Source organism: Aulonocara sp. 'chitande type north' Nkhata Bay, linkage group LG6 (genome assembly GCF_057382095.1).
Source record: "Aulonocara sp. 'chitande type north' Nkhata Bay isolate Kocher_YH1m ecotype deep benthic linkage group LG6, A_spYH_male_GT1.1, whole genome shotgun sequence".
In the NCBI taxonomy this organism is placed as follows: domain Eukaryota; kingdom Metazoa; phylum Chordata; class Actinopteri; order Cichliformes; family Cichlidae; genus Aulonocara; species Aulonocara sp. 'chitande type north' Nkhata Bay.
The window spans coordinates 39177324-39198195 of NC_141349.1; the positions used below are offsets into that span (position 1 = coordinate 39177324).

Genomic DNA, 20872 nt, shown 5'->3' on the forward strand with positions numbered 1-20872 from the left:
AATGTACAGTCTTCAGCTTTTAGCCCAAGGAATTATACCCCGATACATGACTTCTGTAAGGCATTATGAAGCATATTTCACTGATGTTTTTAAATCTGACTAAAAATTATACCTATAATTAACCTATACCCACCTATCCCCCCCCCCCCCCCCCTGCGACAAACTGGCGACCTGTCCAGGGTGTCCCCCGCCTCTCGCCCTATGATAGCTGGGATAGGCGCAGATTAAAGACACAAGATTAGCATAATGTAACCTGAGTCTTTCAAGGCCTTACTAAGAAGGCAGATACCAACAGGCATATCCACAGTGGCAGCGACAGAGTAAGAGCAGGAGGGACACCTGACCGAGCAATTGATTGGTAGCATTTTCCCACATTGCCAACTTTATCTACAGCTATTATTTCAACAGTCTGTGAGCAGCAGGAGGCATTGTAGTTTGCCACGATGATAGGAGCGCTCAATGAGGTGTATGTGAGGGTTCCATTACCCTGATGGAGGGAAATGCTCTCTATCCCAGTTCCGTTTCCATCTGTAATGTTAGCTGAGAGCCCCCACTGGAAATGTCCACACTGGGACAGATCATGAGGGCATTTGTTATCCTGCACGCTAACCACTTTACATAATGGCTGAATAAAATCTGTAATCTGGAAAAGAAGAAAGATGTGTTTGACATGTGTGAAAGGACTGTCAACATTCAGCTTTTGATCAGTAGGACATGTCTTTACCAGCAATTTGTGTGGATATGTTCAGAAGCGCTTTTGCTTATTTCACTGACTTACCTTGGTAACAACAGACAATCTCAAAACAGCATAATTTGAGTCAACGCCATTGGATGACTGTGCGTCAATAGTCAGTGTGACATCAGTGCCTGACTGCGTGCTGGCAGGTGGTGTTATGGTCAATGTAGCATTGGCATATTGCCCAGTTACCAGGGTGAGTCTGTCAAGACAAGAGTAAAATATAATAATACCACAGGGGCTACATTTGTTATATGCATTAAAGATGTGACAGAAACCTAATGTTGTATAGCACATTTGGGCGGAGCAATAACAACTATTGCTTACCCTTACCTTCTATACCAACTGATTATTGGGGTGACACAGGTCACTCAACCCTTTTATAATTTTAAAGGCCCAACAAATTAGACTCAAACAGGACATAAGGTAGCTGTGAACCCAATTTATGTGTTTTGGTCTAAGTTACGCTAACTAAGCTTCAAAGATATAAAAATGCTGTAAATATTAGCAGACTATCAGTGCCAGTCTTTACAACATTTAACATTTAAAGTATTATTTTAGCAGTGAACCTCTTACTCATTTGGGAAAATCATGGGGAATTTTCTGTCATTTCTGGCACTGATGGAATACTTTCCACCAGAGCTCTGAGTCATCACACTGAATGGAAGCTTAAAGGTCTGTCCTGGCTCCACACTGCTGTCCACCACAGCCTAGAGTGGACAAGGAAAAGCAACAACTTAAAAGGACTGGTATCGTTCTTGTACCTTGTGAATGCTTAATTATTCTGTATCTATTTATGGAATGAATTTGATTCGAATTAGACTCATTGTATCTGATATTATAGTCAAACAAAACACATTTACATTAAAGGGGAAATTGAAAAGACAAACCTGGATCTTCACTTTGGAGAGAGACATTTGGGTGTTTGACTGCCTCTGAAATTGACTGTTGGACACTTTGTCAGTTCCTTTTACAACGACCACAAACTCGCCTTTAGGGACAGCCTCAACAGTCACCAGAATTTCTCCATTGTCCATCTGAGTTAGTACACCATTGCTAAAACTCTCAGGACCTGAGACTTTTGCCAGGCTAACTTGTTCAGCAGTCATCGAAGACGGACCTCTTCTACCCATAACTGACAGTATTAGTGTGGCTGACTGGCCTGGATTTTCAGAATTAAGAAGAAAAGAATCAAAGTGTGAGGAAAAGCAAACGGAAAACAAAATTATATTAAAGATAAAAATAAAATATTATTACAAGATCTTTAAAAATCCTCTTTTGAGCTAAACAAGGTGCCAGTGGTGACGTAGTCATACATTTCACCACTAGATGATGCTCTTGTAATACAGAAACTTCACATCAATTAACTACACTTGTTACTTGTGTTGTAATATAAATACGTTATGTGCAATGCTGTTAAAATGTCAAAAGTTACTCTATTGGTGGGGTGTGGAGCACATTTTTTTTACTGAAAATAAATATCTTAAAGCAATATAAGGTCAGGTTAATGAAGTTACCTTCAACCGTAAAAGAATAAAACTGCTTTATTGTGGTGCTGTACCTTCTTGTGGACGCCCACTGAGCACTGCGTAACCTGGGTGAGGTCCAGCAAAGCTTTCCACAAAGTCATAGATAAAGGTAATTGTACTCTGGCCTGGAAAAGCAAGCGTTTACAGTAAATACAGACTTACAGGAAATGCACATACACGGCAAAATCTCATTGAACCTGAATCACTTCTGACACTTGTATAATAAAGACTTGTAGTAAATAAACATATACCCGATTCTACCTGTGATTTTGAGTGTGTAGGGTTGGTTGGAGTTGATGTTGATCTGCCAGTTTCCTGCCTGCTTCTCAGAGTTGAAGCGAATCCTGTGCAAGTTGCCCACAGTCTGAATGGTGCCCAGTTTACCACTGGCCTCACTTTGACTCTGGGTTACACCTGAAAATGTTTAACATCCATTATCACTAATGGGTATTTTGCAATTACATTTGTTGAAATTGGTTGTGTGAAGCACGGAAATGTTTGGAAATGAGAGGTACCAGCAGGGTTTGTCAGCGTGAAAGTAATGGATCTTCCTGTGATGTAGATAGTGATGTTTTTCAATGACTCATCCAGTGTGAAGGGGAAGGTCTCTTGCGTTCCAGGATTTCTTGCTCGCTGAAGAACTGTCACCTGACAGAATTGAGGGAAAGGGGGGAAAAATGAGCGACTTACTCTGCGATCTCTATTCTTCAAACAATAGTCCAGTCATATAAGTCTCATTATATTCACTGAACTGTAGAATCATACCAGAGCTGAAGTTGAGGTGTCAAGGATAATATCTGTGGCTTGAGAAAGCTCTGATTTGGAAACATGAATGGCCTGGCCTCCAGAGGTCAGAGCTATGTCTTTGTAGTCGTCAAAGGAAGCAGCTCTGAGGGAACGACGGCGTCTGCTAAATGGTGTAGTAATGAAGAACGACACCTGTGGAGATCAGTTAATGTCACAGTTATACCCACAGCTGCCATACCTAAGTAGGCTTAATGAATACTGATTATCATGAAGTGTCATTCTGCATTTACCTTTGACTTAGTGCTACTAATGAGAGCATTGATAGTGTCTTTGAGCTCAATGTCTTTTGCTAAAGCATCAGTGAAAACATAGATGTCAGAAGAGGAAGGAGCACCTGTCAGAGCAAGCTGGAGAAATAAAGTATACATAAAATCTTCGATGCATCCACATTTTCATCTTTCTGAAATGTTTTTGTCTGATTAACCAAAATCCCAGTTACAAGTGAAAATGTCACAACTGATTGTAGTACCTGAAGCCCTGACAGGCACATCTCAGGTTCATCACCTCCACCACTTGCTGTAAGCTTCGAGATTTCTTCTTTCATCTTATCCACGTGTGTTGTCCTGATCATAGGTCCAAACTCTACATACAAGAACAAAAAAGAGCTAACCATGTAGACTGACCTGAGGACTAAATATAGCCGGTTGTCTACAAGCACATTGGGACAATATGCAGATTTGCATCACAAATGCACTTTATGTTTCATAAAACAGAAATTAAATACAACTAGTACAGGTCGTTTAAATACCAGTAAATGCTAATATCATTAACGGGATAGAGGAGTTCATACCAGGGTCATTGAAAGGCACCAGGATGTACTCGGAGGGCTCGTCTTGTGTTCCTTTGTATGCGTCAATGATTTGATAAACAACTGATCTTGCTTCTTCAATGTCATCTGACATACTCCCAGTTGTGTCAATTACGAAGCACAAGACAGATGAGCGAGCAATCCCCATCATTCTGTGAGAAAAGAAAATTCAGTTTTCATTTCAATCCCAGAGTACTGAAATACTGAAGTAAAATACTTCATACTTCATAGTATACTCTGAAATACTTTGTTCATGTGTCATTATAGTACCTCAAAAAGTTACTGTCTCCTACAGCTAAGCGAAGATCCTGCAATAACTCGAGACTGGCGTCTGTTGCTGCTTGCACAGCAGCGTTGTGAAAAGCCAAGTTGTCTTGATGACGCTCATCTTTGCTGATGCCTCCTTGAGGATTGATTTTGCTAGTATGATCAGCTGCACCTCCATGGCTGCATTTACCTTACATAAGGAAGAGATCGTTGTACCCATATCTTGATTAGATATACTGATCTTGCATGTGTGTTTAAGTACTCCTAAAAAACCCTAAAAGCATGTAATAATAGTAAAAAATTATATGAAAAAAAATTGTGGAATCAAACTGATGTGTGTGTTAGTTTGGTTCAGTTCAGGTTTTATCAGTGGTATAGAAAACTGTCATACATGTCTGATGAATACAAAGTCACAGACAGAAACAAGTTAGGTTAGCTCAGCATAAACATGGCACTACTGAGGTAAAAAAAAAAAAAAAAAGAGTCTATCCTGTTAGTACATCTAAAGCTCACTGACATACAGTGGTCCCTCGCTATAACACGGTTCACTGCACTTTGCACCGTCAAAGGCTCCTGTGGTAACACCTAAAAGGCAGAGGAAGATGCTAACCATCGCACAAAAAGTTGGACTTCTGGACATCCTAAAGGAAGGTAGAAGTTACCGTATTTTTTGGACCATAAGGTGCACCTGGTTATCAGGCGCATTAAGCAAAACAAAACAGTCAGATGAGTCAAACTTTACTCAACTCATTGTTCTTGCTTCCTCTATTTCCGTACCATTGATTCATTAATGTTGAATTCTCTGGCAGCTGCTCTATTCCCATGTTCTGGACCTGAAAACAGGGTTTGATCTTTGGCTTCATTCTGTAATACTGGACTTATTTTTCCACAAAGTTTCGAACTTTGAGAGTCTTTAAACAGGAGAAAAGTGTGACAATGTTCATGCCTGTCAGAGTAAAGTGTATAAAGTATGTAGTGAGGGGTTTTACAGCCTTAAAACATGGAGAATAAAAAAATAAAGCTGGCTACTTCGTGAATTTCAATTTTCGTGAGTTATTTTTAGAACGTAACTTCCACGATAAACGAGGGAACACTGTATTCTGTTTATTATTTTCATTGAGAAGTAGAGCATTATGTAAAAGCACAGGTTAAACGGAAAATATAAATAATATTAGCATAACTCGATTTAAATGTTCATGGGAGTGTGCGTGTGTGTGAATATTAGATAAAAAGCACTTAAGCATTGCAAAAATAGTGTTTGTATGAATGGATATGAATTGGTGAATGAGACATGTTGTATAAAGCGTGAGTGCTTAGGTAGAATAAGAACTATATAAGAAGTTCATTTAACATTTTAAGCTACAGTAAGTGAAATCTGAAAACTTGAAAACTGAAGCCCTTGGGTGAGAGGTGAAACTTGTTCAGGAAATTTAAAGAAGTCCATTCATGTTCTTTCCAAGCTTCTTAGATGTTCTCAATCATCATGGCCTTGATGACTGAGAACCTACACAGGCATTGTAGACATTGTTTGGGCATCTGCAAAATGCTCAGATTGTAGTGTTAACTGCTTCGAGTACGCACTGCCTTCTCAACTTGAATGTAATTTATCTATGTGTGTGAAATGATACCTTTAGGTTTGACAGAAGAAAAGACTCCCATATAGCCAGATGTGAGTTTCTTGTCTTTTAGGATGTTGGGGAGCAGCTGATTGGGGCATGTTCCACTGGCACTGTCACAGTTACTGCAGGTGGGGGTGTTCACATCTACACACACACACACACACACACACACACACACACACACACACACACACACACACACAAAACAGGATTACTGTAGGAGACGAAATGTCCAGATATCTTTTAACAACTAGTGAGACTCTAAGCAACTCATCTCTTTAATTCATTATTTATGTACACTGTTTGGAGTTGTTTTATGAATGCAGTGGTCTGAAAATGAAACGTAATGACCAGCCAATGATAATCAGCCACTGTCATGTCCTTAGCAAGACTTCAGTCTCTGATATTTGGTCTATACATATTCTCTCGAGAAAAGAAAAAAGCATGGATGTTATCTTTTTATGGCACTTTACCCATCCCAAGGGAATGGGTTGGGTTCATAATAGTGGTGATAATCCACACTTACCTGCCAGGTTATCCAGAGGGAGGCCTGGGTTTATGAGGTTGCTGTATGGCTTTGTGTACCCCAGCTCAACCCAGTTACTGTGGCTGTAAAAGTCCTGAGAGTGCAGAGAAACACATGTTACACAAACCTCATATAACCTCCATGCTTAAATTTCTGATTGTATGGCTGTTCCAATACCTTTTTAAGTTAATTCATTTATGCCCTGGTGTTTTGTTGCACCCCTCTCACCTGTAGTGTGTGAAGGGCTCTACCCAGTGTTGTCCTTGCAGCCTGAAAATTCTCATTGTGAACGTTAGCTTTAATGGCCACCATGCCCTGTGTGATTAGGCTCCGCCCCTCCAAGAAAGCCTCAGAGTTGAAGTGATGTGGAGCACTAAAAGATTTTTTTAACATATAAGTGAGATCCTTGCCTTACCATTTGTAAAAATGTAATTTAATTATTCCATAGGTTGTTATTCCACGATTTTGCTTTACCTGTTGACAAAGTCGCGATCTACCAACGCATTCTGGGCGTAGATCTCTTGAAGAGCAGAATGAAATTTGGCACCAGACACCTCTCCTGTTGCTGTGGGACCTAGACAGGCTTGCACCAGCTCTTCAGGAGAGGAACCCTAAAGGGTAAAGTTATGAAGTTCAAAAAAATATTCCTGTTAAAAATGAAAAGGTGAGTACAAAATACATTTTACTTTATGAGGGGAACTGCATTTGTCAGAAAAAGAAAGCTCAAATTGTTAAAAAGCCTATAAGTTCTATTAAACACACACACACACACAAGCCTTGGTATTAAGTTTAATACAATCATAAAAAGGACAATAAATGGGTACATTTATTCTGTGGGTTTCTTTTTTGCTTTTAAAGCTTATCCAGACAAACATCCACATTAAAATGGATCTGACTTTGTGTTTAAGTGTTAATGTTTTTATCTGTGGCAGGCGACTAAGTTTATGCTATTTTGTACATATTGTATACCTACCGTGGGGTTGAACTCATAACCATTTTTCTCAGCCACCGCCTGACACGTCTCTCGCACTTTCTGCAATATAGCCGTTCCTGTAATGCTGACATGAGTGGATGCTCCACCCCCAGTAGAGACAAAGGCCATACCTGGCCCTAAAAGAGCCAAAGGCAGCAGCGCTATGACCAGCAATGAATTCATGACAGATCTATTTAAAAAAAAAGAAAAAAAGGAACAGCATTTGTTAATTTAGCTGATTCAGTTAATTTTGATTAGAGTACTGCAAACATACTAAAACTGTGTGGTTTGAGATAATTACAAAGTAAGTAATTAAGTAGTTTTTTTCAGAACAGGTTCAATCATTTATAAGGATTTTAAAAGGTTTTTATTTTAATAAAATATGTTAATAATATAAATAATCATTGGAATCTTTAACAAAAACTCTACTTTACAAACAATATGCAGATGTTTCCAGTGCGTTACATTCAAGTACAATACTGTTCTTATTTTATCTTATTTCTTTATAGTTGTATATATGTATATTTTAATTTTAATTTTTACAGTTTGCACCTTTGATCCAGAGGACGATATTTCATCCCACTGTATACTTGAGTGTATATTGTTGGGTTGACAATAAAACTCTATTTTACTTGTGCTTTTTCATCCTGTGATTTATATTTACACAGATTTCAGAGTAAAAGTTATTATGTAGTAATGAATAAAAAGCCAATGAAAAATAATGAACATTTTCAAATTAAGTTAAAGAAAAAATAATTTAAAAGCTACCGTACATGCAATACGGGGAGAAAATGTCATTTCAGTTACATAAATAAACTATAAAATACAATCATACCTTGATGTTTCCAACCTATGACGACTCCAGTGGGCTTTAAAGTGTGCTGCCCTGTCACTGAATATATACTGAACTAAGGGAGGGGACCTGAACATGACATAAAGAGCTGTAATGTCATGTCATGGGGGTTGTTACATAAAATGTCTTGGTCCTTTTTCTGATAGGAAACATCTGGCAGGAAACATCTACCAGGTTGTCTCTTGGGGCAGAGGGCAACCTGCCAATGACGCCAAGGCTTGTTATGCTTGGTAAAAAGTCATTTATGAAAATGTTCTGTATATTTTAGATAATAATTTGGGGGATTTAAGAGTAAGAAAATGTGCCGCACTTAGTGGTGTTTGTAATTCAACTTGACTGAGGTTAAATTTCTTTTTTACTATGGATTTAATTTGTTGATATTCTAAAAACCTTGTCTTGTTGATCCCATATTGTTCAACTAGTCTGTCAAATGGAATAAATTCTGTTCCCTCTAATATATGTTCTAAGTATTTAATTCCTTTACAACTCCATTCTGGGAAATTAATCATATTATTGTTTTGTAATATGTCAGGGTTATTCCAGATAGGTGTACGTTTGCATGGGATTAATGAAGACTCCGTTATTTTTAGAAACTCCCACCATGCTGTTAGAGAAAAGCTGATGTTGATACTTTTAAAGCATTCATGTCTTTTGATGTTTGAGCTAATAAATGGTAGGTCTGAAATCTCTAGATCCTTGCATAGTGCCTGTTCAACATCTAGCCAGGGCTCAACTAAGAAGGTATGTTTTAACCATTCTGAGATGAACTGAAGCCTGTTGGCTAAGAAGTATTGGTGAAAATTAGGCAGATCTAATCCTCCTCTATCCTTGGTTCTTTGTAGCGTTTTTAAGCTAATACGCGAGGGTTTATCTTTCCAAAGGAATTTGGAAATATATGAATCCAGAGATCTGAACCAATCTTGTGATGGTTTGTTAGGGATCATCAAAAATAAGTAATTTATTTTTGGCAAGATCATCATTTTTATAGTGGCGACCCTTCCCATGAGTGATATGGGTAAAGATTTCCATCTAGTCAGATCGCCTTCTACTTTCTTTAGAAGTGGGATGTGGTTTAGTTTAGTTAAGTCTGAAAGCTTAGGAGAGATATTAATACCTAAATATTTAATATTTCCGGATTGCAGTGGGGCAGAGGAAGAATTATGGAAGGAGCAGTTAATGGGGAGAACTGTAGATTTTGGCCAGTTAATTGAATAATCTGAAACTCTTGAAAACCAGTTTATTAAAGTAATTACCTCAGAGAGGTTGGTTTGTGTGTTTTGCAGAAAAAGCAACACATCATCCGCATAGAGACTGATTTTATGTTCTATGTTCTTACATTTTATGCCCTTGATTGTTGTAGCCTGTCTAAATGCTGCTGCTAGAGGTTCGATAAAAATTGCAAAAAGTGAAGGGGAGAGTGGGCATCCCTGTCTGGTGCCCCTCAGGAGACAGAAGCTGGAGGATGTCTGGTCATTTGTTCTGATACGAGCCGTTGGGGAATTGTATAATATTCTTATCCAGTTTATGAAAGAGTTTCCAAAACCAAATTTGTGTAAAGTTGCGAATAAAAATTTCCAATTAACTCTGTCAAATGCTTTTTCTGCATCTAGAGATAATATTATGGTTTCGATGTTTTTATCGTATGAGTAGTCTATTAAATTAAGTAATCTACGAGTGTTTGTTGAGGAGTGCCGACCTTTTATGAAACCAGTTTGGTCAGGATGAATTAAGAGGGGGGTCATTTTCTCTAATCTCTTTGAGAGAGCTTTGCAGATTATTTTAAGGTCTACATTTAAAAGAGAAATTGGACGATAGCTTGAGGGAAATAAAGGGTCTTTGCCTGGTTTTAGCAGGAGACTAATGTTGGCAGAATTCATATTTGGTGGTAGTCTGCCCTTTTCCTCGATTTCCTGCAACATGCTGTGGAATACTGGTGCCAAAATTGTCCAGAATTCTTTTTTTTTTTTTATATTCTTTATTTCTACAATATTACCTCATAAAGATGATTACAGGCATTAATTAACACAGTTTACAAGAGAAAAACGAAACAAAACGAGAAGAAAGACAGATAGAAAGAAAGAGAAAGAAAAAAAAAGGGAAAAAAAATTATATATATATATAAAATAAAAGGAGAAAGCTCTGTCGGGAGTAAACAATTAACTAAATTGGTGGTTTCAAGCTTTAAAGAGAAAATTCGGTTTATAGGTATTAACGTATTGGACCCACTTATCCCAGCACAGATGGAACCAGGCCATCCTGTCATTAACATGAGCTGTTACTTCCTCCATCCTATATATCTCTAACGTAATTTCCCACCATAATGACAAAGTCGGTATGTCTTGCGAGGACCATTTCTTTGTTATACATTTCTTACTTGCAACCAATAAAGCTCTTAACAGACATATGTCATTTTTGGACCAGTTCTGCGGTATACAGCCAAAAAAAATTGTCTTCATATCCTGAGGGAATGTACAGTTAAAAATGCCTTGTAATATACCATGAATGTCTTTCCAGTAAGTCCGTAGCACAGGACAGTCCCACATAATATGGGTGTGATGGGCTCCTTGGTATCCACAGTTTCGCCAGCACACGGGAGGATTCCCATCATAGTGAGCCTTTTGACATGGAGTGATAAAGAACCTTATCAGAGTTTTCCATCCGAACTCCCTCCAGCTTTTGGAGGAAGTACTCCTCCATTGCCATTCCCACATCTGAGTCCATTCTTCCCTAGAAATACACATCCCTCCCTCCTTTTCCCATAACATCTTCACATAATCAGTTGAGTGTGGAAGCTTATTCATAAAAAAATTGTACCAAAAAAAAATGAGTCTTGTGTCAACATCCCCACTGTACGCCTGTCTAAATAAAGTTACCAATTCCACGTTAGTATTTGACATCTGACCGATTGTTGTCTTTATATAGTGTCTTATTTGCAAGTATCGAAAAAAATCCTGTTTTTCTAGATTGTGTCTCTGTTTCAGCATGTCAAAACTAATAAGGTTCCCATCCTTTATCAAACTATCATATGTAGATAACCCTTTAGCAGGCCAGCTTTTAAAACGTGAGTCCAATTTATTCGGGGCAAAGTCAGAATCATATGCATACCATTTGAATAAAGCCAAATCCTGTTCAAGTTTGAATTCTTTCACGACTTTTCTCCATATATTAAGTGTGCACGACACCCAGGGGTTATGAATCTTGTCAATATATTTTCGAATATTCGAGTCCATCAGGACAGCTTGTATTGGGGAGGAAAACATATTCTCCTCTATAGTCTTCCAGTGTGCTTGGTAGCTTGTATCACACCAATTAACCACCGTTTTCAACTGAGCAGCCCGATAATAATTTTTTAGTGATGGCAACCCCCATCCTCCCACCTTCTTATGTAATTGTAAAGTTTTAAAACAAACCCTCGGCCGCTTCCCCCCCCATATAAACCGCGATATTATTTTATCCCATTCATTGAAAGACTTGGATCAATGGATATTGGTAGTGTTTGGAATAAATATAATATTCTTGGCAAGATGTTCATTTTAATAGATTCAACTCGTGAGTGTAAAGAAAGAAAGGGGATCATGTTCCATCGCCTAATATCACCCACTATTCTCCTTTGTAGAGAACCAAAATTCTCCTCAAATAGTTTAGTTAAATCCTTGGGAATAACAACTCCTAGATATTTCAATGATTGTGCTTGCCAATTCATTGGATATTGAACAACCATGTGAGCTGGGGGGTTGTAGTTATAGCTGAGAATTTGAGTTTTAGACATATTAATTTTATATCCAGAGAGTTTCCCAAATTTTTGACACAGATTCATCAGCGAAGGCAAGGAGTTAGTGGGCTGATCTAAATAGATCAATATGTCATCCGCATAACAAGCGAGCTTGTGTTCCTGTCCTGCAATAGTGATCCCCTTAATGTCTTTATTTTGTCTAATTGATTGTGCCAAGGGTTCTAAGTACAATGCAAACAGGAGCGGGGACCAAGCACAGCCTTGTTTATTTCCTCTCTGCAGAACGAAGCTATTTGAGAGAGAACCATTAACTTTAATTCTTGCGGTGGGGTTAGTGTATAGTGCCCTCACCGTATCAACAATTCCCTTATGTAAGCCGAATTTATCCAGGACTTTATATAGAAAGTCCCAATTTACAGAATCAAAGGCTTTTTCTGCATCAATACTCATAAGCATGGCTGTACTCTTAGATGTCTGTATCTGATGTATTACATGAAGAGTTCTACGTATATTATCCTGGGTCTGTCGTCGTCTTATAAACCCCGTTTGATCATTGCTAATTAAGTCAGGTAAAAATTCTTCCATTCTCCTGGCCATTATCGAAGTAAACAATCTATAATCTATGTTAAGGACAGAAATAGGTCTATATGAGCCACACTCCATTTTGTCTTTCCCTTCTTTCGGAATAGCCGAAATAATTGCCTCCTTCCAACTCGGTGGAATTTGCGCTGTTTTTAACACCCAGTTAAAAGTAGTAAGTAGTGTAGGGATCAAGTCCTGTTTGAATTCCCGATACCACTCCGCGGTGTAACCATCGGAGCCTGGTGACTTATTTGATTTCAGCCTATTGATGGCATTCACAAGTTCAGCTTCCGTCACCTCCGCTATCATCGTTTTATTTTGTTCCTAGTTAAAGCTTGGTAGGCATAAAGAGTTCAGGAAGTTGTCCATTTCGTGTTCAGCCCCCCCTGGGACTCCCGCATATAATGTTTTATAAAATGATTCAAAGGCGTTCTGTATCTTGCAAGGATGAGTCATTATATTCCCCGTCTCTGGGTGTTTGATTTTAGTTACAGTATTCTCCGCTATCTTCTTCTTAAGTTTCCATGCTAAAATTTTCATTGATTGCGATCCTCCATCATAATGTTTCTGTTTCAAATATAACAATTTTCTCTTTATCGTCTGTATACTCTGCGTATTTATTTCATTTCTAATCATTGTTAGTTTCTGCAAGGTGCCCGCTGAAGGCTTATGTTTGTGCTCACTTTCTAATTGTTTTTGAATCGCTTGTAAATCTTCCATTTTTTTCTCTCTTGCTTTTTTTTGGAAGGAGGCAAATGCTATAATCTTCCCCCTCATAACAACTTTTAATGCGTCCCATAGTATCGGGGGTAAAACCTCCCCATTATCATTAATTTCAAGGTAATCTTTGAGCTCTGCCTTTATTACTTTCCTAAATTCTACATCTTTAAGCAGGGATGAATTCAATCTCCAAATTGAAACTTTTGGGTGTACATTCATATCAATCGTTAGGTACAGCGGTGCGTGATCACTTATATCTATCAAGCCCATCTCGCATGTTAAGATTTTATCCCTATCTCTTCCAAACATTAAAAAATAATCTATCCTCGTGTAAAGTGAGTGTGGGGCTGAAAAATGAGAGTAATCCCTCCTTGTAGGAAAGCGATTTCTCCATACATCAATTAAACCCACCTCATCGAACAGTGCTGAGATTCTTTTATATAATGTACTCGATCCCGGCTTCTTTCTTTTAGAGCTATCTAGGTCCGGTTGTAGGCGTATATTCAGATCACCGCCGCAAATTAAAGGGCCTTGAGTTTCTGTCACCATTATGTTAACAATGTACTTAAAAAAACTTAGGTCACTTCCTGGTGGGGCGTACACATTCATTAGAGTAACCTGATTACCATCAACTGTTCCCCGTACCAGTATAAATCTCCCATCCTTATCTTTAAGTTCAAATGACTTTTCAAAGTTCAGTGCCCTGGAAATCAAGATTACCACGCCCCGTCTGCGGCCTGATTCATACGCTGAGGAGAACATATTTGTAAAACCCATCCTCCTGAGTTTTTCATGTTCATTATTATTCAAGTGTGTCTCTTGTAAATATACTATCTGCGCTCGATCTTTCTTCATTTTATTCAAGATTCGACTTCGTTTAATGGGATTCGTGAGCCCATTCACATTAAAAGATATAACCTTAATTCCTCTAGTAGTCATTTATCCGAAATAAAATATCCAGACTTAATTAATTTATCAACTGGTAAACTCCCTTTAACAACCCAAATAATAAACAACCACAATCGTCCAGAATCGGACAAAGAAAAAACAAAACAAGACAAAAAAACAAAAATAATATGTGATTCCAAGGTTGGGGTCAGTCCTAACAGACCCTGGCACGTATATCCCATAGACAGGGGGAAACCTCCCCTGACTGGAGGGCAAGGGCCCCTGCTAGCTCCTTTAAGGTGCATTTCTCCACAGTCTCTCTGCAATCTTAATCATCTAATAAGGGAAAAGTATTTGTTATCTCACCCATTGCGGCTGCACAGTATATCTCCATTAGTCTTTGTAGAATTCTTTGTAGAATTCTGCAGGGAAGCCGTCTGGACCTGGAGCCTTATTATTGGGCATACTTATCAGGGCTTCCTGGAGTTCACTTGGCGTCAGTGGCGAATCCAGTTCCATTGCTTGATTGTCTAGTAATTTTGGAAGAGTTACGTTGTCAAGAAACAGATCAATTTCATTTTTAGATGGGTTTATTTGTGGTGAGTATAAAGTTTCATAGAAATCCCTAAAAATGTTGTTTATTCTTCCAGGATCATATGTTGTGTTCCCCGATAAATCTTTAGCAGCACATATAGTTGTTTTTTCTTTATTTATTTTTAGCTGGTTAGCTAGAAATCGACCTGATTTGTTACTGTGTTCAAAATTCTGCAAGCGAAGTCTTTGTATAAGGAATTGTGTTTTTTTATTAATAGTTTCATTTAATTCTAGTTTTGTTTTGCATATTTTGTTCAATGTTTCCTGATCTTGGTGGGACGCGTAGGCTTCTTCTAGTGATTTGATGTTCTTTTCTAATTCCTGAATATTTTTGTTTTCTTCTTTCTTTTTGTGTGATGAGAAAGAAATTATTTTACCTCTCATCACAGCTTTCCCTGCTTCCCATAGAACAGAAGCAGATATTCCGGGAGTGTCATTAAAGTCTAAATATGAAGTCCATTCCTTTTTAAAGTATTTAATAAAGTCTTCATCTTTAAGTAGTGATATATTAAATCTCCAGTTTTTACTAAAATATACAGAACATTTTCTAAATTAGATGAATCAATATCCCTTCCTACTGCAAAGTGGGAAGCAGATTTATCAGTCAACCTAGACCAAAACTTCTGGTCTCAGATTTGCTTAAAAACTTTTAAATTAATTAAAAATCCCAGTCTGCAATTAATACAATACAAAATACTTCATAGAGTGCACTATACAGGTCATCGGATGTTCAAGATGGGCTTTACATCTTCCAACAACTGCTCACACTGTCAAGGCAATACACCAGACAATTACATCCACGCTCTTTGGTTCTGTCCACCAGTGCAAAAGTTTTGGCGCGAGATATGTGAAGACTTATCAAAATGTCTGAAATGTAACATTCCAACCTCCCCCTTAGTGTGTTTGTTGGGCAGCTTAGATAATGTCACTTCAGAAAAGAATATAGCCCATATGATCTTCACTGCCCTATGCATAGCCAAGAAAACAGTCCTCATGAACTGGAAAAATAAAAATAATCTTAATTCTAACCAATATAGAAATTATCTATTAGATTACATTAGTCTTGACACAGCCTCTGCCACCACATTAGATCAATTGCTCTGGGCCCCTTTTATCAGCTCCATCACCTAGTGGGGGTGGGGGGTCATAGTTTGGTCCCGCCTTCACTGTTGTGATTGGTGAGGGGGTAGGGACAGGCTTAGGGCGTCGGGGGGTTCCCCGGAGGCATCTTCCTTGGGGGGCTCAACCCGGGGTAGCGGTCACGTCCGGTTGAGGGCTCTGTTGGCTCTCAGGTGACTGTTTCCTCGCGGCTGCGTGCAGCGGGGCTAGGGGAGGGTCTGTGCTGACGGACGTGGGTTACTGACCTGGCAACCTGGCTGCCCCTGGGTGGGTCCGGGATGGGCGTGAGGTTCTGGGGGCGCTCCGTCTCTGGGCTGGGGCCCGGGCCGGGCCTCGGGGGCTCGGGTCCTGGTTGGTGTGTTGCCGGGGTTGTGGGCGGGTGGGTGCATGGGGGCCCGGCCCTGGAGCAGGGTGCCGCCGGTGCATCGAGCCGCCTGGGGGGCTCTTCAACTGGTGGGGGGGATGGTCACATCTTGCAGGAGCTTTCTTCTCTCAGGAACTCTCTGCAGGAGGGGGAGATACAGGAGAGGTGGAGGAAGATCTCAGCCTGGGCGTTTACCGTCTTATGTAGTCTGGAAGATGTGTGGTTGGTGGGGTGGGTGCAGTTTTCTCTGTGGTGGGGTTGGGTGGACTGTCCAGGGCTCTGTGGAGCCGGGGGGCGCTACTGCACTGGGCCCCGGTCTGATGGGCCTGGGCCCCCCTTCCCTGGCGGGTCGCGGAGGGTGGGAGTGCCTACTGGGGTCAGCGGGGGAGCTGGCCCCAGGGAGGGGTTACCTGCCCCCCCCTTCCTTCCCTCCCCATCTCCAGCTGCCTCCCTCTTCCCGCTCCTCCACAACCACCCACACATGCAGGGCCTTGGAGTGGGGGTATGTCACCAGGGTGCAGAGGAGGCTACCCCCCCCCCCCCCCCCTCTGTCCCCTTCTGGCTGCCTCTGCCTCAATTTTATCCCACAACTTAGACATTCACATTATTCACACTCTCATTACACATACATATAGGATCTTGGGGGTGGGCACAATCACGGAGTCCAAATCACCATCAGGGTGTACACCTCACACCTGACGTCGTTGCCCACCTCTCAATTTTAAATACACTTAGTCATTGAGGGTTAGCAGGAGGGACTATGCGCTTACCTGCTGCTCCTTGGCAGGTAGCTCCATGCCCTCCTGGGTTTTAATTGCACCTTAGAACACATATGCATCAACACTACAATGAGCGGGTGGAGGGAGGTTTGGAGTCTTCTCCCACCCCCATTCTCTGCGGCCTGCTGGAGCGGGAGGGCTAGTAGGAGGAGTTGGCCGTCCGACTGCGGTCTGGGGTGTGGGGCCTCCCTGCTGCTGCGGAGTCGGGGTGGTCTGCCTCTCCCCACCGCAGGGAAAAGGGTAACACCACCTGGGTCTGGGTGCAATTCCCCCCTCCAGGGGCAAGGGTACCTAGACCCGGTTTGTAGAGTACGCTTGGGGAGTGTGATTGTGTGTACAGCGTCTCTTTATGTCTGTCTCCACGTTGGTTGAGTGTGGAGTGAGTGCATATGAGAGCATGAGGGTGGGAATGGATGTTTGTGTCTGTGTGTGCCTGTATGTCTGTGTCTATATGTCAGGTTGGGTATCAGACGCCACCTCTCTGGGGACACCTCAGGCCCTCCAAGGTTTGGAGGCCTATCTCCACCCACCACCACTTCCCCTGCCGGTGGCGGACTCCCTCAGGTGTCGGTGTGTTGGTGGTTCTTTGTGTCTGGGGGTGGGCGTCCGGGTACACACCGGCTCACTCCTTGGCGGCCGCTTGTCGGGGCCTGGGGCCTGGGGCTCGCTCGGGCCCCTTTGGAGGTGGGGTGCCCCCAGCCTCTCGGCCTAGGGCTCGGTCACTCAGGCACAGCTGGGGGCCGGCGGAGCTCACGGGCGCGTCACTGCAACTCCCCCTGACTTCTGCTCCGCGGCTGCTGGGCGAGCCCTCATCTGGGACTCTCCTCAGCTCTTACTGGGACAGTGGCGCGGCTGCCCCTCTGTTGGTCTTCCATGGTCTCTTGTGTTCTGGGGGCCTCTGGATGTCTGGAGTTTTGATCTCCTCCATACCCGCTTCACACCCTGGAGGACGGGGCTGTGGCCCCCCCACACTCCCTAGCAGATCATTACATGGAGAAACCTTTGGAATGCAAGCATGCTGATCCACACAGGTATGCACACATGGGTATTCACAGACGCGGACTAAAGCTTTCTTGGCTGCTGCCTCAAAGCACACTGTGCGCTGTCTATCTTGCGTGCTGCACAATATCGTTTATTACTTAGTAAATACTGATATCTATGACTAGCTAGTTTATTGTGATGGTGCTTTGTTTTCTCTATTATTATGTTGCTCTTTGTTGTTTGCTGTCTCCTCTGTTTGTTTTTGTTTGTTTGTTTTTTTTTTTTTTCTCCATACAGGTGACCCAGGAGTTTTTTTTTTTTTTTTCTCTCTCTTCCCCCCCCCTTCTCACCGTCTCTTCTCCCCTTTGGTTTTCTTTCTTTCTCTCCCCCTCTCTCTCTCATTCATTCCCCCTGTCCTATTTATTAAAAAAAAAAAAAAAAAAATGACAAAGGATGAACTGAAGCTCTGCCATCACGTAATGTCGCATACTGCTGTTTCTGATGTCATTTAGAAAAAAAAAAAAAAAAAAAAAAAAAGTCATTTATGAAATATAGCTGATTAGACAATATTACAATTTCTGTTTGGCACAGGAGCTTTTCGTGGAGACAGGTATCCAGACTCTGTTTTGTTAGCTCTCATCTCTCTAATTTCCTTTATAAACAAAGGTTGTTGGACATGTGTCTCAGTGAATCCAGCAAAGTAACCATCAAATTTCACATTACATATTACTGATCAACATGGTAGTCTAGCTACACCAACAGCAGAAATACTGAATTCAATACTGTAAAGTTTAACAGCAGCACCAACTATAAATTCCAAAATAACCATACAGCTGATGCAACTCCGGTAATTTAATTGGGCTGACTCTTTGTTAGGTGTGTTTAATATGCAGAATAATTCCCAATTATGTACAATCATAATATGTTAACTTATGTACATAAGGCCATTAATAATTAACTGTACATAGCTATTTGCTTTACGATTATCTATACAGTGTGAAGAAGTGAAGTATTGGAGTTATTTTATGTTGCATAATGACAATGTTGCCCCTATAAATTTAAGGACAAAGTTCAATGACTGCCACCTGCTGGATGGTGAGTGCAGAGGGGCTTGTAATTGTTGAGCTGGACAAAGAGAACACCTTTGCTGATGCGATGTCAGTCTTCTTTGGTTCCCTCTATGTATTGAACCTGGAATACCAGTAGTCAGCGTGTGCAATATTGGAACTAATTCAGAGGTATGTTTGAACAGTTAGCTAATAGTGATAGATGATGAATAAATAATCTCTGAGTAACTCATTATTTCACATCACAACTCAATGCTACTGTGTGTTACTATTTATTATGGCATGCTTTAAGGTTTTTAAGGATAAACCCTGAAGATAGAACAAAATGTACCTCCAACAATGAAGACAAGCTCTCTCACCATCTTACAAGAAGCTGTCTCTGTCCAATAGGTTTTTTAATTGCAACAGTTTTTTTTCCTTCTTTTACCCGTTTGTTAAAAATGATTTCAGCTACTTACACTTTGTCACATGTATTGGCTCACCCTACAAATCAATGAACTCAGCCCACAAAGCAAGGTCAGGGTTCAGTGCAGGACAGTAAAGTTCCTTCACACCACACATGCTCATCCATGTCCTTGTGGACCCTGCTTTGTGCGTTGATTTGGTGGTGTGAGCCAGTATTTTTGGACAAAGTGTATATAAAGGCAGAAGTGTGGGGCTTGATATTCTATTCATAACAATTCAGTTTATTTGAATGGTGCCAACAAAATAAATGCTAAGGCACTTCAGAGTGTAGTTTTAAGACCCTAAAAAATATAACTAAGAAAACCCAGCACTTGTGCACATGTTGTCTGTCATGATATATACAAACCAGATTCCAAAAAAGTTGGGACACCAAACAAATTGTGAATAAAAACTGAATGCAATGATGTGGAGATGGCAAATGTCAATATTTTGTTCAGAATAGAACGTAGATGACAGATCAAAAGTTCAATCCGAGAAAATGTATCATTTGAAAGGAAAAATATGTTGATTCAAAATTTCACAGTGTCAACAAATCCCAAAAAAGTTGGGACAAGTAGCAATAAGAGGGTGGAAAAAGTAAATTTGAGCATAACGAAGAGCTGGAAGACCAATTAACACGAATTAGGTTAATTGGCAACATGATTGGGTATAAAAAGAGCTTCTCAGAGTGGCAGTGTCTCTCAGAAGCCAAGATGGGTAGAGGATCACCAATTCCCACAATGTTGTGCAGAAAGATAGTGGAGCAATATCAGAAAGGTGTTACCCAGCGAAAAATTGCAAAGACTTTCCAGTTATCATCATCAACTGTGCATAACATCATCCGAAGATTCAGAGAATCTGGAACAATCTCTGTGCGTAAGGGTCAAGGGCGTAAACCCATACTGGATGCCCGTGATCTCCGGGGCCTTAAACGACACTGCACCACAAACAGGAATGCTACTGTAAAGGAAATCACAGAATGGGCTCAGGAATACTTCCAGAAACCATTGTCAGTGAACACAATCCACCGTGCCATCCGCCGTTGCCAGCTGAAACTCTACAGTGCAAAGAAGAAGCCATTTCTAAGCAAAATCCACAAGCTCAGGCGTTTTCACTGGGCCAGGGATCATTTAAAATGGAGTGTGGCAAAATGGAAGACTGTTCTGTGGTCAGACGAGTCACGATTTGAAGTTCTTTTTGGAAATGTGGGACGCCACGTCATCTGGACCAAAGAGGACAAGGACAACCCAAGTTGTTATCAATGCTCAGTTCAGAAGCCTGCATCTCTGATGGTATGAGGTTGCTTGCATGTCTGGAAAGGCACCATCAATACAGAAAAATACATTCAGGTTCTAGAACAACATATGCTCCCATCCAGACGTCATCTCTTCCAGGGAAGACCCTGCATTTTTCAACAAGATAATGCCAGACCACATTCTGCAGCAATCACAACATCATGGCTGCGTAGGAGAAGGATCTGGGT

The 20872-nt window shown here is 40.7% G+C and overlaps 1 protein-coding gene across 4 annotated transcripts in view; it reads right to left on the minus strand.

The window, feature by feature from the left end:
* Positions 1-140: 140 nt before the first annotated feature.
* Positions 141-20872, minus strand: part of vwa11 (von Willebrand factor A domain containing 11) — a 31291-nt gene continuing 10559 nt past the window's right edge. Inside the window, exons 2-19 of one of the 4 annotated variants that reach the window (XM_086296850.1) lie at positions 14408-14571; positions 7266-7455; positions 6767-6903; positions 6521-6665; positions 6293-6386; positions 5776-5910; positions 4151-4337; positions 3863-4032; positions 3542-3654; positions 3303-3419; positions 3031-3204; positions 2781-2913; positions 2527-2679; positions 2298-2390; positions 1627-1898; positions 1313-1446; positions 779-938; positions 141-643 (exon numbers count right to left, since the gene is read on the minus strand). In XM_086296850.1, coding sequence (XP_086152976.1) covers positions 263-643; positions 779-938; positions 1313-1446; positions 1627-1898; positions 2298-2390; positions 2527-2679; positions 2781-2913; positions 3031-3204; positions 3303-3419; positions 3542-3654; positions 3863-4032; positions 4151-4337; positions 5776-5910; positions 6293-6386; positions 6521-6665; positions 6767-6903; positions 7266-7448 — 2781 coding nt within the window. In that variant the 5' untranslated portion in view covers positions 7449-7455; positions 14408-14571 and the 3' untranslated portion in view covers positions 141-262. Of the gene's footprint in view, positions 644-778; positions 939-1312; positions 1447-1626; positions 1899-2297; positions 2391-2526; positions 2680-2780; positions 2914-3030; positions 3205-3302; positions 3420-3541; positions 3655-3862; positions 4033-4150; positions 4338-5775; positions 5911-6292; positions 6387-6520; positions 6666-6766; positions 6904-7265; positions 7456-8100; positions 8350-10615; positions 11531-14407; positions 14572-20872 lie in introns of those variants that run through there. The other 3 variants (XM_086296851.1, XM_086296848.1, XM_086296849.1) reach the window with 3 other exon arrangements.